Consider the following 15,214-nt stretch of genomic DNA (forward strand, 5'->3'; position numbering starts at 1 on the left):
TCCATGAACCGTGCAGTTTTGACAATCAATTCATACTTGAATGAGTCAAACATTTATGCAAAATTACTGCTTCCTTTCCAGTTTCAACCCATGACTATTTACCTTGCTGTTTTGACAACGTACATACCTGGCTGTTTCGATGGGCTGAGGTATGTAGTTACCCTCAATGTCACTGCTGGACTGTTGGTACCAGGTGGCATCAGTGTGACTCAGAGAGTAGTCAGGTGACAGGGCACATCCAATCGCTGACAAGCATGGAAGAGCCTTTGAGAACAGCTCTGGGTCATAGGCCTGAAGGAAACAAATGTAACAATGCTATTTTTGGATATTAAGAGAGTTACATACAGTGAATTCAGTTAAATTGACACATTTTCTACAAAACTGGGTCCAAACAATACAGGGATCAACGTATAGTCAGTATAGTAATGGTACTTGTTGTTAGTATTAGCAATAGTATTAGTATACAAAAAATCTTCAGATGATTCCTGAACAGTGAATATACATCAGAAGATCATAAATGTATCCAATTTTTATTTCCCTTTCTTTTATTTTCTGTTGTTTAGCACTGTACCTCAGAACACTGCAGCATAAACTGCTATCACTGCATGACATGAATTGCAATAAACCAATTCACTGAGTCAAAGCACCTGTGGTATTTGACTGGCTCATAAAACAAGTGCAGAATGGTAAGGACCAATTTACCGAGTCAAAGCACCTGTGGTATTTGATTGCCTCATGTACGAGTGCAGAATACTGAGGACCAATTCACTGAGTCAAAGCACTTGTGGTATTTGATTGCCTCATATAACAAGTGAAGAATACTGAGGACCAATTTACTGAGTCAAAGCACCTGTGGTATTTGATTGCCTCATATAACAAGTGAAGAATACTGAGGACCAATTCACTGAGTCAAAGCACCTGTGGTATTTGATTGCCTCATGTAACAAGTGAAGAATACTGAGGACCAATTCACTGAGTCAAAGCACCTGTGGTATTTGATTGCCTCATGTAACAAGTGCAGAGTGCTGAGGACCAATTTTTTTACTGAGTCAAAGCACCTGCACCTGATTGGCTCTAATAACAAGTGCAGAATGGTATGGATTCATTCTAGTCAATAATGCTCATCTCAACTCACCCTCTTGGCCAGGGAGTCAAATATTCCACTAAAGAGAATCATGGACAGCCTCTTCTCCTCCTCGCTGGCTGTGCCGGACCCGTATCCTCCTCCTCCGCTGCTGTAGTAGCGACCGCTGCGTTCGTAGTGAGCTGTCAGTACCTACACAAGGTAAACAAACTGATCCTTCATACACTGAATAAATCAATCTCAGTGGCAACAGGTCACCTGTCTCAAAGGTTGGTAGTAATGTACATTAAAACTTAAAATTCAAAATATTTGCTAAGTGATGTTCAGTAACTAAGTAGCAATCCAGATGTTAACATACAGACATAAAGAGATGACCAATGTAGTGCTGATGGCAGACAGGTTACAATGATACAGTGCTACCCCACTGGTCAGTCTTCTAATACAAGATAACCAATTTCAGACTGTTGACATACAACTCGCAACGTAACAGGGACTCCAAAGAGTCAGCTTATCCTGAAATGAACATTTCTGTCATGTGACCCCTGTCTCCCACATACCCTGAGGGGCACAATGGCATGTTCTGACAAAGCTGGAACATCTCTGGTCAGCTTCTTCAGGAGACTGGTCATCATCGGAGGCCTCAGTTGTCTGGAACAGGGATTATAAAGCCATATCAGATGCTGGGCTCTTAGTTTTGTGAGTATGTCATACACACATAACCTGCTTCAGACAAAAACTTTCAAGGATGAAAGTAAAGTGTTTCAGTAGGACTGCTCTGTGAATAGTTCAGCACAGACATACTCAGTGAATAAGTGCAGCAAAACGAAACCAGTGTGAACTCTTGTACTCTTCTGTGAATACAACCTTCAATATTTAAGCACTGCAACTGTTACAGCACCAATACATTAAAAACGACTACTGAAACTTCAAACATTACAGCTTTCCTGAATATAATATCTTAAAATACACTAATGACGCTCTGCATCATTTTCGTAAGTCTTGTACACTAAAATCATTTATGAGAGTCTGTGACTGTTGTAACTCCCATAATGTAATACACAGGCAGCACTCTTATCAGTATGAGTGCTTTCTACATCATGTCCATTTCTTATAACTAGATCAAGGTCCTGTGTGATAAAAACACATTTACTGGAATTGAAATGCCTTACTTCAATAAGAGACTATTAGAAATACAAACTTATGAGTGAGTGAGTGAGTTTAGTTCTACCCTGCACCTAGCAATACCACAGCTATATGGCTGCCTGTAAGTAATAGAGTTGGGGCCAGACAATCCAGTGATCAACAGCATGACCAATGATCCGCACAATTGGGAACTGATGACATGTGTCAACCAAGTCAGCGAGCCTGACCGTTCCCAGTAGTATCACCTTCTTACGGCAAGCATGGTTTACCGAAGCAGCGTTAGATACGAACACTGGCCCAGAGGTCCAACATGGTTTTTTTTGTATCAGGTTAGGAGTCTGTAATATTTGCAGGCCTTTGTGGCCTTCAGTAAATCATCTGACAATTTCCTTTTTCCAACTGGAATCTTTCACATAATCTTTTCTTTATTAACAGTAAGGAATCATTCATGACCCATCATGTGATGACAACTTACAGTTTCACTTCCTGGTATTTCAGTGCTTTGAGGCTGGTAATGTCCACACTAGTCTTCAGTAAATAAAAATTTCTCCCTGCACCATAAGATTTGCTAACTGATTTTGCAGAAACAGTGTGAAACTGTGTACAGTGTTGTCTATTATGCTTTTATTGGTTTAACAAAATGGGCCTGCTGATTTCATTCAGGGCCTGTAGATTTTAAATCCTGCAGGCAGCAGCAGGCCCTGGTGGCCAACTGGCAAATTAAAGTATTGCAATCACTACACTGCAGACCGATATTCTAGCCTGGACCTTCCTGGGTACACTGATGAAAGTAAAAGATTTCTAACATATGGTGTAACCAAACCAAAATGACTCTCTGTCCTGTGAATACAACCACCAGGACCGTGACTCACCCAGTGAAGGAGACAAGGAAGTCAGACACAGTCTCCTGCTGGCCCTTGGTCAGAGTCCGGCACTTGGACAGTCTGTACACTGTGTGGAGCAGGGAGTCCATCAGGTGGGAGAAGTGGTCAGCATCACTGAAGTACTGACTGTTGTGGGTCAACATCGGGAGCACTGAGTTACAAAGGTACCTGTTCAAGGCCAGGGCCATGTCACTCTCTGATGCCATAGCCTGCAGACAAATGGTAGGAGGTGGTGAGATAAAGTACAGGAAAACCTTGGACCAAAAAAAAAACACATGGAAACCTTCGATCAGTTAGGTAGAATCACCATGAGCCATGAACACTGACAGATGTATCCCAGTGACTTCTCTGGCGTTTTAGACGTTCGGAAGTGAAAACTTTCACAATTACAAATCGTTAAGAACCTGCATTGTGAGGGCTAATGAAATTTCTGTCAGGTCATTTCACTAAAGGATTGTTATTGCTCTACTTACCGAGTCCAGTGTGGTGGCTGCTCGGAGATCTGGCAGGAAGGCCTCCTCCAGGATTCTGAAGAAGGTGGTCTGGTCATCCACGCCATACACTCTCTCAAGGAACATGACAATTGACATCTTGTGATTGGGCAGCAAACCAGGGGGCAGGTCACTGGCAGGGGGAGCTACAGGAAACACAAGCATAGATGAATATAAAGATGGTAATACTTGCACAGCAAAAATTGTACAAAAAACTGTTCTTTAAAAGCTACTATCCTTCACACTTTCACAAAAACTAAGAATTGCAACAAACCATTTGACAGAAAAATACTTAAATAAAGCAATTATGCATCAGAATTTTACAAAAAGTAAGAGATTGTCAGTCATGAAAAGTATATTGTGGAAAGATATTGTTATCCTCTGGCATTCAGTATTAGTTAAAATAGTTTATCTGCTTTTCAGATACCTGAAAAGATAACTACTCTCCAACTCAAAATCTCAGGCCCTAGTCCCAGTGTTACACCTCATATCAATGACCTCCATGTAACTAGTGTGACTCACCATCCTGGTCACCTCCTGCGTTGAGCCCTACAGGGAGGATGAAGCGGAGGCCCAGCACCCCTTCCAGGTCTTCCATGGATACCAAACTCCTGAGGATGGCTCGAGCCCTCAGGGAGCCACTACGACCCTGCTTGATTGTCTCAGCATCTGGGGCACAGCGTCCAAGAAGGTCCACCAGACTGGCGTAAAAATTCAAGATGGCTCCCCCCATGTCAATGTAGTCTTCATCATCTTCGGAGGGGAGAGCAGTGAAGTCATACTTGCTGTAACAGAAAAGGACTGACAAGATAACAATGACAAGGAAACATAGCTAACCAGTCAATCTGATATACATAGTCAACCCTAAAATGTAACAGCTTATCAAATCATAACTGAAATCATTTTTCGAAAGGGTTCAGCTAATGATTTACGCGCCTCAGACTGCTCTGTTCTTACACCTTGTTGATTTGTACAATGAACATGTTCTTCCCGAACCTCCCTGACCAGCCTTACCTCTGGAACAAATAGTTGCCCCCTGTGTCATCATCATCATTCATGGCTGCCAGGTAACTGCTGGAAGCTCCATCTCTGGCTGCTGAGATCTGTTCCGACATTCGGATGCCATCCTTAACAGCCTTGAGAAGACCTCCTCCTTCACCCTTCAGGGCTGGACCCAGACACTCGGGGCGGCGGATCAGCAGACGGACAACCAGGTTGGCGTTTTCCTCCACGCTCTCACCTGCAAAGTAAACCCGTGAAGAACCCAGGTTAGAATTGGTCTTTAATAACCCATGCTAGTGGTAAAAGGCAACTAATGGGATTTGTAGACTTGTTGACTGGGTTGATACAGGGCACCGTATCAAAATTGGGTAGATTGATACTCGTGCAGTTGATCACTGGATTGTCTTGTCTAAACTTCATTCTTTACAGACTGCCGCCATATAGGTGAAATATGGCGTAAAACCAACTAGCCAGAAAGTAATGAGTCCTGACTCACTCACCCAACTAAAAAGACAACTCAAGAATAGGTTAATCTAATCTACCCAGAATGCCCACTGCCATAAAAATGTTTTAACTACCATAAGTTATGGTTACAATTCATGCATAAATCACTCATAGTAAACTGATGGACTTAGCAAAATGTTTCTGAAGTATGTCTACATTAGTCAAAATGTGATTAACGAATTAGGCGTATAACTAAAATTAGTTGTCCCATTGAGTTCATTACAACTATGTGAGTTTCCTGAATATAATCGAGAATCAATGAACCAACACATCACCATGATAGTACCATGACACAACTTACCATTGACCCACACACAGAACCTGAGGAAGTCCAGGAACCTCTCGCCCTCAACAGGATCCCAGCCAATGTCCGGATAACCTTTCTCAATCAGCTCTGCATTTGTCTGCAGACCACACCTGGACAGGTAGATGGCAATCTTCTCCAGGTGGGACTCTCGCAGAGCCAGGGCCAATTCATTGTTGTCCATCAGAGAGGCACATGCCACATCCAGTGGGCAGGACCCTCGCAGTGAAGGCCGGGCTGTGTACACAAGGATGTGATTGGTCAGTTAGGACATACAAACTGGGTAAGAATATAAACATGAAGATTAATATTTAGACATCAAATAAAGAGTTGATCCCTTGTAATATTTCACAGAAAGGTCAGTTTACAAGGTTTTCCATTTAGTGGAGCCAGCTAATCATCAAACAGTATATAGCCTGTTATTTTCAAATAATGTCTGCATTCATGAATGTAAATAACTTTCCACATTAATTTCCGACATATTTTTAAGTTTAAGAACCTCTTACAACAAAGTGTAAAACACTGAATTAAAAATGCAAGTGTATACTGTAAACTCAGCAATTATTCAAAATCATACTAATGAATAATATTTTTAGCACCTAATTTCCAAAATTTGGGAGACTTCCCAAAATGGACAACGGCCAGTTTGCTTCATTCACTGTGACCTCCAGATGAGGTGGCCTATTTAGCTTGCCATGTATACCCAGTTCAGACAGAGCCATTCACTCACTGCACTAATCCCAAATATTAGGCAGGGTAACAATAAGCACCATGTTACAATGTCTGCAGGTACCACTGGCCCCAGGATAGAACTACCAACAGTCCACTCTCAGACCTACAACATGATCTTCTCACCTAGGAGCATGCTACTGTTTTCCAAAAGGTAGCTGAGATGATCGAACATGGCACTCTGGTTCTGACGACTTGTCCGACAGAAGTAACACAAGAATCTACAGCACATGACCACCATTTCTGCAGCAGCATCCTGTAACAACAAACATCCCCAAATGACATCATCTCCCACATGCTCTGTACACATGCTCTCACCTGGCGAAAATGCTATGATGCATGAATGACTGACATCATTGTGACAATTTCCTACAAGCTCAGACCACTTTACGCACGCAACTTTTACAACATCAACTTTCACGCTGAAAACTGTCTTTACAATTTTATTTCAACAAAAAACTAATTTGAATTATCTCTCTTTTTTCAAAGACCAGATTCCACTGTCCTGATCATGCATCCAAAAAATATAAAAAAAATGAATTTTGCAACCGAATTGTTCAATTTTCAAAAGTTATTCGTCCATGATATTATAAAGTGGAGTTTGAAAGACTAATTAGGAAATTACAGAAGTAAACAGAATTTCATTCAGGCATTTAATTCTGAAACCATCCCCAAAGTCCATTCTCGAGTACACAAAGAAACTTGACACGACATGCAGTGATGAAGGAACTACATAAAGAAGATGTCAGAGTACAATGCTGTAGGAAATGCATTCGAATACAAATGACTAGTAAAACCCAAAACATAAAAAAATCATGAACTTAATAAATATAGCAGAATGTACTTCTTTATTTAGTGTTTATCAATGTATAACATGCGGACATTGATAAGCAGTTCTTTTCAGATATTGTATTAAGTTTTGATAAAGATTTTTATATCAAGTTTCAAAATAACTTTCACACATTAAGGACTATATCTGTCATACATGATCACAAATCCTCTAAAGTAAACTAAAAGAAAAAAAAAATAACGAAAACAACTTACTTTAGTTTGAATGCTTATATCAATATAAGATACAAAGCTCAACTAACATGGATATCTATATTCTTACACTTCTATCAGAGGGTGATAAACTTGCACTTTATTTTCTTTAAAAAATACTAACAATAAAATGTTTCAGCAGTCATATGGCAAATGAATTTTCATCTAAACCACATTACATTAATCAAAATCATAACACTACTCCCTAAAACGTTGACCACTGTAAACCAAATATGGAAAGCAAAGTACATAGCAATAAGATGTCATTCTACACAGAATTACGCACCCAAATATACACTTACAATCTTTGACAAAAGTAGCCCATTAAAAACTTACCCAAAACGTTTTCTTCCTCTCCTTATTTGATTGCTAATTAAAAAGTTCATAAAGATGATGTGCATTGCTCTCAGAAACGAACAGAAGCAACACGCACATTTTCATTTGGAGTATTTGGAGGTTATATCATGGTTTATAAGCTCAGGCAATAATCACGAACAGCAAATGAAGGCACCGCTCTAGTGTATGGTAGCCAAGTGACATCTATTGATATTCTTCCCTTTAGCAGCTGATTGGTTGGTATGCATGGTAATGAGACTCCTCATTTCCTCCCCACAACCATCCAAACCCTCTTGAAAACATTTTTGCTTTTTCTAAAGTATGTTGGACACAAAATCAAGTGAAAGATCAAGGGAAACAAGTCACAGATGTGACAACTTCTTTGCTGTAATTGACTTGAGGTTTGGGTGTACATACTAACACAGTTATCACATGGTTCTTAGTTAACATCTGCAAGGAAACATCACAGATCATTGCACCAAAGTAGTTATCTATATACTTTGTTCTTCTTCATCAAACCAGCTTCTAAACGTCACTTAAAGAAGTTAAGTTCAAGATCATAAATATTTTGGGGGATGCTTTTTGTACAGGACACTTAGCATAAAATTTCGTATACATATCCGTGAAATATTTATTATATCAAAACAACTAGTTTTGCGTATTAATGTACTAACACCAAATGGAGACATACACCACGGACTGAACATCTCAAAATATGAACCCTCCATTTCCCTAAAGAAAAGAGATATGTGACTGACAGAATAATTATCCAATTCACATTCGAGAGTAGTTAGCCTGTTTCAAATAGCTGACAATTCTCTAGAGTCTGGCTACCAGAAATTCTAATTACCATGCTACCAATCAACCCCAACTCCTATCAGTACCATAGTATACCAATAATTGTCTCTTGGCACATGAATGGCGTTAAGATGAAATTGGAACCAAAGGATCACATTAACAGAAGCAAAGTGAGTTAATCATTGAATGTGCTTTCTGTGTAAAGGTCAAGCTTTTTGTGGCATAATCAGGTTGGAGAAATTTGAAACTGGTGATCCTTTAGGAATTGACAATGCAAATATTGAAGTGAGAAATGAACAATGAAACTTAAACAAGAATGAGTCTTTATTATAATGTTCACAACTTGTAGATGTACAGTAAAGCTTTTTCAAACATATTCTTTGATATAATAATTCAAACCAAATAACATTCTACAATTTCAAAGCCTTAAATATATATGGCAGTGAAAAATAAAGATTTGTTTTTTTAAATATAAACATAGGAGTTATTATATAAACCATAAAAAAGTAAAATTTCATCAATATTCATTAAATGGTCATTCCCACTTTTTAATCCTCATCTTATTTCAAGCTTGCACAGTGTACATCTACCTAGAGCATTCATCACATCGATATGTAGGAAAATGGCAAATGTAAAGTTGGTAAAGCTCACCTTGTTCTGTTCAGCAATGCTGTCCATGGTCTCCGATGTGGTGGCAGGTTGGCGACCTGTAGTGTCAGGAGCTCCACCTGTGGCCGACTGCTGTTGTTGCTGGGCCTTGTTCAGGGTGTTGACCATCAACTGCATGACGGTCTCATGGACACACAGGGCTCTCATTAGGTCAGGGTGCTGGAAGAACACCTTGTTGTCCATGGCACGACTGCAGACAAATGTGGATGAGTGAGAGAGTCACTAAGTAGCTTTCTAATGCTCACACACAGACAATAAACAAGCTTGAAGTGAGGGCCATAGTGTCACTGACAAATGTTTGTGGTCAAAACTGTAACTAATGACAAGAGCCTACCCTGCACACATCCAGCTGCATATGAGAGAAATAAGAATCACAGGTAGATGCATTATTTTTTTCCAGTTTTCACTGCCCAATCCTGTTCAAAACTGGTGATGAAAACTGGAAAATATTAAAGGAATGCTTGAATTTTCCTGTGATCCTTTATTTGTTTTGCTCAGTATATTGCTACTGTATATTACTACTGCTTGCTACTAGTCACAAAGATCCTGTTACTGAGACTAACACATATTACCTGCTACCTCTCTGGGACTAGTCACGAAGATGGGAAGATACAGAGATCCTGCTTCTTACAGCTACTTACTTGAGACTGGTCTTCATGAGCTCCTCCTCATCTGGGCCAGCCTGTACCAACAGCAGGGATCTGATGATGCCCAAGTTCTTCAGCAGCAGGTTGATATCCTCATGACTCTTGCAGCTGATAACATAGGACTTGTCCAGAGCAGTCATCAGCTGGGGAAAGCAATGTTCAGTTATTGAGACAATGTGGACAAAGTATTGTTAATATATTTAATCTTATCAATCCTCACACAATGTGGACAGTTATTTCAATTCTGGAGCTGATAAATACTGTCACTCCTCTTGGCAGTCAGAACATCATTATAAGGATATTTTTGTCATCCATGAGTTCAAAGACTGAATAGTGAACTTGTTTGGAAAAGAGCTGAAGCTTCCAGGACAGTAAGAAGAACCTACCTCCCCAATACCATCATACTGCCTGTGGAGTAAGCTGAACATCTCTCTCACAAGGTCCTGGTTGGAGATGAAGCTCTCTTCTGACCATTTCACCATTGTTTGTGTAATGAGTTTCTGCATTGAATCTGAAATCAAACACACATAAGTCATTACCTCTTTTCAGAAACACTGCGCCTCTCAAACTATTATCTTCATCTTGCTAAGGCCCATCATCAATGGTTTTCTTAAAGCACACGCACAATCACCAGGCTTGTTACGCCCCTTCTTTGAGTGGCATTTAGAAGTTGGTGTGATGATCTAAGGAGGTAGTTGTTTGGATATACAACGGCTTTGTTACACATATATGCAGTGTTTTCATGTAGTTGCTGACACAAGCATTTTCATATATTGTAATAAAGAGCTTGTATATCCACAGAACTATCCTTCTTAAATTGTTCTTGAATCTTACTCCACTTGAGCTCATCACCATTGGCTTTTATTACACCTCTACTATATATCATAGGGTCACTATGCCCATCCTGTTTGAGCCTATCATCAATGGCCTTCTAAATGGTCATTACTATAGATTCTAGAGTCATTATGCCCACCTGGCTTGAGCCCATCATCAATGGCCTTTTCAATGTTCTCCTGCTGACCCTTGCTGAGTCCCACCATCATCATCAGCTTGTCCTTGAGGCTAAGGTTCTTAGGCACATCCTCCTCCTCCACTGGCTTTTCTTCAGGGACCTCGAATGTGGGCATGTCACAGTGCTGCAGGAGTTCTCCATGAAAATTGCGGAGAGACTCGCGGATGTCTTCGCGGCATGGACACTGCTGGTCAGGGTCCTCCTCTTCCTCCACCTTGAAGGTCAGTAATGCCCGCATCTGAACAGAAGACCTCAGTCAAAAACATGAACATGAAATCATCATGAAAGTGAGACACTGAAATTACCTTATCCATTAATCATACCAAACAATGTATGGTCAAAATGAAAGCCGTAACAGAATTTCAACTCACAATGCAACAATCATGACCTTCATGACATTTATTCAAATTTAATCATATTGCAACCAATCAAAACAAAAGATTGTGATCTACTTAAACATTTCCTATTCACTTTACCCAACATGCCAGATACAGATACCACATTATAGACTTCCTACAACATAGGAGAGACAACTTGAATGCACCTGCTCCTGTGGTGGACACCGGAACTCCCTTGTCCTCTTGGCCGTCACAGATGAAGGTAGGTCAGCCTGCTTGATTTCAATGTAACGACGCTTCTGGTCCTACACGATAAAAAGTCATAACTAAGTTATACATACCATCTGCATATCAACACCAACTGTTAGAGTCAGTCAAAATTGTTGTTTCAGAAACTAAATAATCTATTAAACTAAAAAACTATTAAAATGTATCATTTCACCTGCAGACTTTTGAAGTTTGGTCAACGAATAGTGTGCCTTTAACATGATCTGCTCCAGAAATAACACCTCCCAAATACAGACAGACATACAGGTAATAAAACGGCTCTGAAAGCACTTATGGCATGTGCAACATGTGGGATGTTTTAACACCTCCTGTACTTGGAAGTCAAGAAAACAGACTTTCCTTAAATTATTTCAATGCAATCAATAAGCCTCAATTAACTGTTTACAATTTCGCAACTAAACTAGACTTGACAACATCTAGTCATCAACTTACACTCTGGACGCTGTGTACAAAACCATCAGAGAAGGCGATGATGGACTCAACCCTGTGTCTCAGCTGGATGTCACACAGATGCTGGAGGATGCAGCACACCTGGACAACAAAAACAAATTCACTATAAGTGAGGACAGTAACAACACCACCCTCAGAGCTAAACATGACACAAATATAAGCCTACCATACACATTTCTAGCACTTTTAGTAGAATTCAACCCTGGGAATGAATTCACGTGTGTGTCAGTTTACCAGGAGGCTAGCCCTGGAGAATGATGATTAAGTGTTTTTATCTCATTGTCAAGCAGGAACTTTCCATACCTCCAGTTTGACAGTTTCAGCTAGCTTCATGTTCAAGAGTCCCTGTCCCACGGCATTTTCTGGAATAAGATAAAACAACCAGTGACCATAATTTTGTGAACTTTGATGTTTTCCTTAACTGGCCTAGTCAGGTGAAGGACACTTGGATTTCATCCCATGTTTAAGATAAATGCACCATAATATCAGTGGATTCATGTGTTTGTGTGGGTTCATGTACAAGTCTTGCTGCGGGTTTCAAAGTGCAGAGAGATACCATGCACATGGATACCCTAGTCAGATCCGGTCTCCATGGCAACACCTTCTTGTTCAATATCTTTAAAGCCAAACAACAAGCATCAACTTATTCTAACATCTCATGTAATGACACATCTGTGAAATAAAACCACTATAAATGCCCCACAGATGCAGAATTTATGAACCTTGACCCACTGACCGCAGAATCCAAGGCATACTTTCTTTTCAACCAACAAAGGACCCTGTGTTATATACAGCAGTAAATATCCATGACCTCAATAGACTGACCAACAATGAACAGGTTACAGGTTGAAGACTATCATCTCTCACACACATGAAAGGAAGAAGCACTAGTCACTCACGTCTGACAAACCTGTCCCCGAAGACGTTGGGCTCCAGGAGGATGAGGAGGTGGCTCAGGTCTTCATCATCCATTAAACCCATCACCAGCATGTTGTCAATCACCTTCAGAATGGGGCTAAAAACAAGACACAATTCATGATCCTAAATACATAATGTCCTAATACACCATGACCTGCTTTTTCTGAGGTCAATGTTTTGATATCCACCCTCAGGATGAACCTGGAAACAGCACGCTGTGCATGTTCCCAAATACAAAGGCATGGACAAAGGGCATTATCTATTATGGCTGAGGTCAGAGTAGGAGACACCATTCAATTTCCTTCCTTAGTGCACTGAGGAGTATGCAACCCATGCTAGGTGCTTGGATTGCATTACTATTACTGTAAGTTTGTTCAGGGTACAAAATCAATGGATGAACTGATGTAACATTCTCTATGTTTACAAGGATGCCCCATGTATAAACCTTTGCCTGCCAAATTCTGGACATTCTCTATGAAGACTAATTCAAAACGGCACACATTTAATAGAACAAGTATTTTAATTCTAGAACACGACGTTTCAATACAGGTTCTTGTATTATTTTCAAGTAACACATAATTAAATTTGTCTGTTTCTGCCACTTCAAGACACTACATATGAATTAAGAGATTGGAAATGTCAAAAACTGTATACATGAAATACATACACAAAGAGATTGGCATTGGACCAGCCAATGGGATCTCTGATATGTGAAGCTCCCTTCTCAGCAGCAATGTTGAGAGTTTGCATCATGAAGGACTTCAGTTTGGCCAGTGGAAACACAGGTGAGGTGCAGTCCTTGCCATCACGCTGTACCCTGAAAGGATGAGAGACACATGATTAATAGTCAAATACCAATGTCTTTAAGGGGGATGATATACACATAACTATTGCCTTAACCTCAGGTACCCTACATCTATAACAAACAACATAATACCATGGTTCTTATTGTGCTATTCTTATTGAGACACATGATTAATAGTCAAATACCAATGTCTTTAGGCGGGGATGATATACACATAACTATTGCCTTAACCTCAGGTACCCTACATCTATAACAAACAACATAATACCATGGTTCTTATTGTGCTATTCTTATTGAGACACATGATTAATAGTCAAATACCAATGTCTTTAGGCGGGGATGATATACACATAACTATTGCCTTAACCTCAGGTACCCTACATCTATAACAAACAACATAATACCATGGTTCTTATTGTGCTATTCTTATTGAGACACATGATTAATAGTCAAATACCAATGTCTTTAGGCGGGGATGATATACACATAACTATTGCCTTAACCTCAGGTACCCTACATCTAAAACAAACAATATAATACCATGGTTCTTATTGTGCTATCTCCAGGCCTTACATCTTGGTAATCCTAGACCTAGAATATGTCCTCTCCATCAAAAATCTCTTTGAAGGTTTTCTTTGACAAGTCCATTATTCACTGCTGAATTGCTTCGGTGAATTTGTAGATCACTGAACATGTCTGGTACTGAACCAGTCATTTACAAACCACAGTCTCCAGGCCTACCAAAGAAAGTTTTCCTGAAGGAAAATCGAACTTGCCATCTTTTCATCATTTGTTCCAGTATTAGCAACTTAAATTTGCGGTTTTTACTGATTCAGTAGTGAGGTATTGTGTGTATGTTGCTATTTCCACAATTACTGTGGACTTTTATGCATTTTTCTGGACTGTGGGAAAGTTTTCTTTGGTAGACATGGTCTCAGCAGGAATAATTCAGTATAAAACAGATACCAAACAAAGAAGCAAACAATCCAAGACCATACAGACCTGGCATCTATGTCTTTGTCTGACAGAGCCAGGATGGGCCTGATGGAGACACTCTGCTCCATGCTGGGGATCTGGTGCTTGATCTTGTAGCTGTCTGCGAGCGGGCTCAGCTTGCGATACAGACTCAGTGATTTGGTGTTCGGCGTGAGAGGTATGATGAACTCATTCTGGGTCAGAATCCTGACACAACAAATATTGCCATTCTCCTGTAAATTACTCTGTCATGTGCAGCTTTGTACGAACAATCAGATCTTTGCATATCTTTAAAAAAAAACTCACAGCAAGTGAGTTAAGTTTTTACGTCACATAGGCAATAAACAATCACAGATGTAATGTGTCCTTTGCAAAAATCTACAAGCTACTATTGACCTGCTGCCTCATGGACAGTGACAGTGCATGTGGAGATATGACATCATCTCATTTCATATAAGAATGCATGTTCATATATGTTAACTTTGGTTTGAATGTTCTAAAGATCTTCATATACTTCATCAGCTCATGGTGCCAGTGAATTTCACACTACATGTAAGCAATCTGAAAAACCTTCTTTTCATCAGTTTTGGCTATATTTGATCACAGAATAATTAAACACATAAAAATACCACTTGCCTAGCAGCTGTGTGTGATGAAAGATGCATAGCTATGAGGAGGTTGTGGAAAGCATGTCGCAAAGGACCAGACATGTCTGAAAAACAAACCACAATATATTAGTTTCAATTAAATACATTAAAACAGTTCAAGAAGAAGAGGATGCATAACAGAGACAGAT

General features: G+C 39.8%; 1 protein-coding gene across 17 annotated transcripts in view; it reads right to left on the reverse strand.

Moving 5' to 3' along the window:
• Positions 1-15,214, reverse strand: part of LOC137295405 (ryanodine receptor-like) — a 173,589-nt gene that overhangs the window by 61,420 nt on the left and 96,955 nt on the right. For 15 of the 17 annotated variants that reach the window (XM_067826762.1, XM_067826761.1, XM_067826752.1 and 12 more), the window contains 21 exons: positions 15,055-15,130; positions 14,446-14,625; positions 13,306-13,455; positions 12,620-12,735; positions 12,024-12,082; positions 11,703-11,801; positions 11,189-11,287; positions 10,606-10,882; positions 10,019-10,143; positions 9,627-9,775; positions 8,968-9,175; positions 7,519-7,551; positions 6,268-6,397; positions 5,410-5,649; positions 4,617-4,842; positions 4,125-4,387; positions 3,585-3,748; positions 3,100-3,320; positions 1,642-1,732; positions 1,136-1,276; positions 128-291 (listed from right to left, as the gene is read on the reverse strand). In XM_067826762.1, coding sequence (XP_067682863.1) covers positions 128-291; positions 1,136-1,276; positions 1,642-1,732; positions 3,100-3,320; positions 3,585-3,748; positions 4,125-4,387; positions 4,617-4,842; positions 5,410-5,649; positions 6,268-6,397; positions 7,519-7,551; positions 8,968-9,175; positions 9,627-9,775; positions 10,019-10,143; positions 10,606-10,882; positions 11,189-11,287; positions 11,703-11,801; positions 12,024-12,082; positions 12,620-12,735; positions 13,306-13,455; positions 14,446-14,625; positions 15,055-15,130 — 3,211 coding nt within the window. The remainder of the gene's footprint in view (positions 1-127; positions 292-1,135; positions 1,277-1,641; positions 1,733-3,099; positions 3,321-3,584; positions 3,749-4,124; positions 4,388-4,616; positions 4,843-5,409; positions 5,650-6,267; positions 6,398-7,518; positions 7,552-8,967; positions 9,176-9,626; positions 9,776-10,018; positions 10,144-10,605; positions 10,883-11,188; positions 11,288-11,702; positions 11,802-12,023; positions 12,083-12,619; positions 12,736-13,305; positions 13,456-14,445; positions 14,626-15,054; positions 15,131-15,214) is intronic. The other 2 variants (XM_067826763.1, XM_067826757.1) reach the window with 1 other exon arrangement.

Source organism: Haliotis asinina, chromosome 8, assembly GCF_037392515.1.
Source record: "Haliotis asinina isolate JCU_RB_2024 chromosome 8, JCU_Hal_asi_v2, whole genome shotgun sequence".
Taxonomy (NCBI): domain Eukaryota; kingdom Metazoa; phylum Mollusca; class Gastropoda; order Lepetellida; family Haliotidae; genus Haliotis; species Haliotis asinina.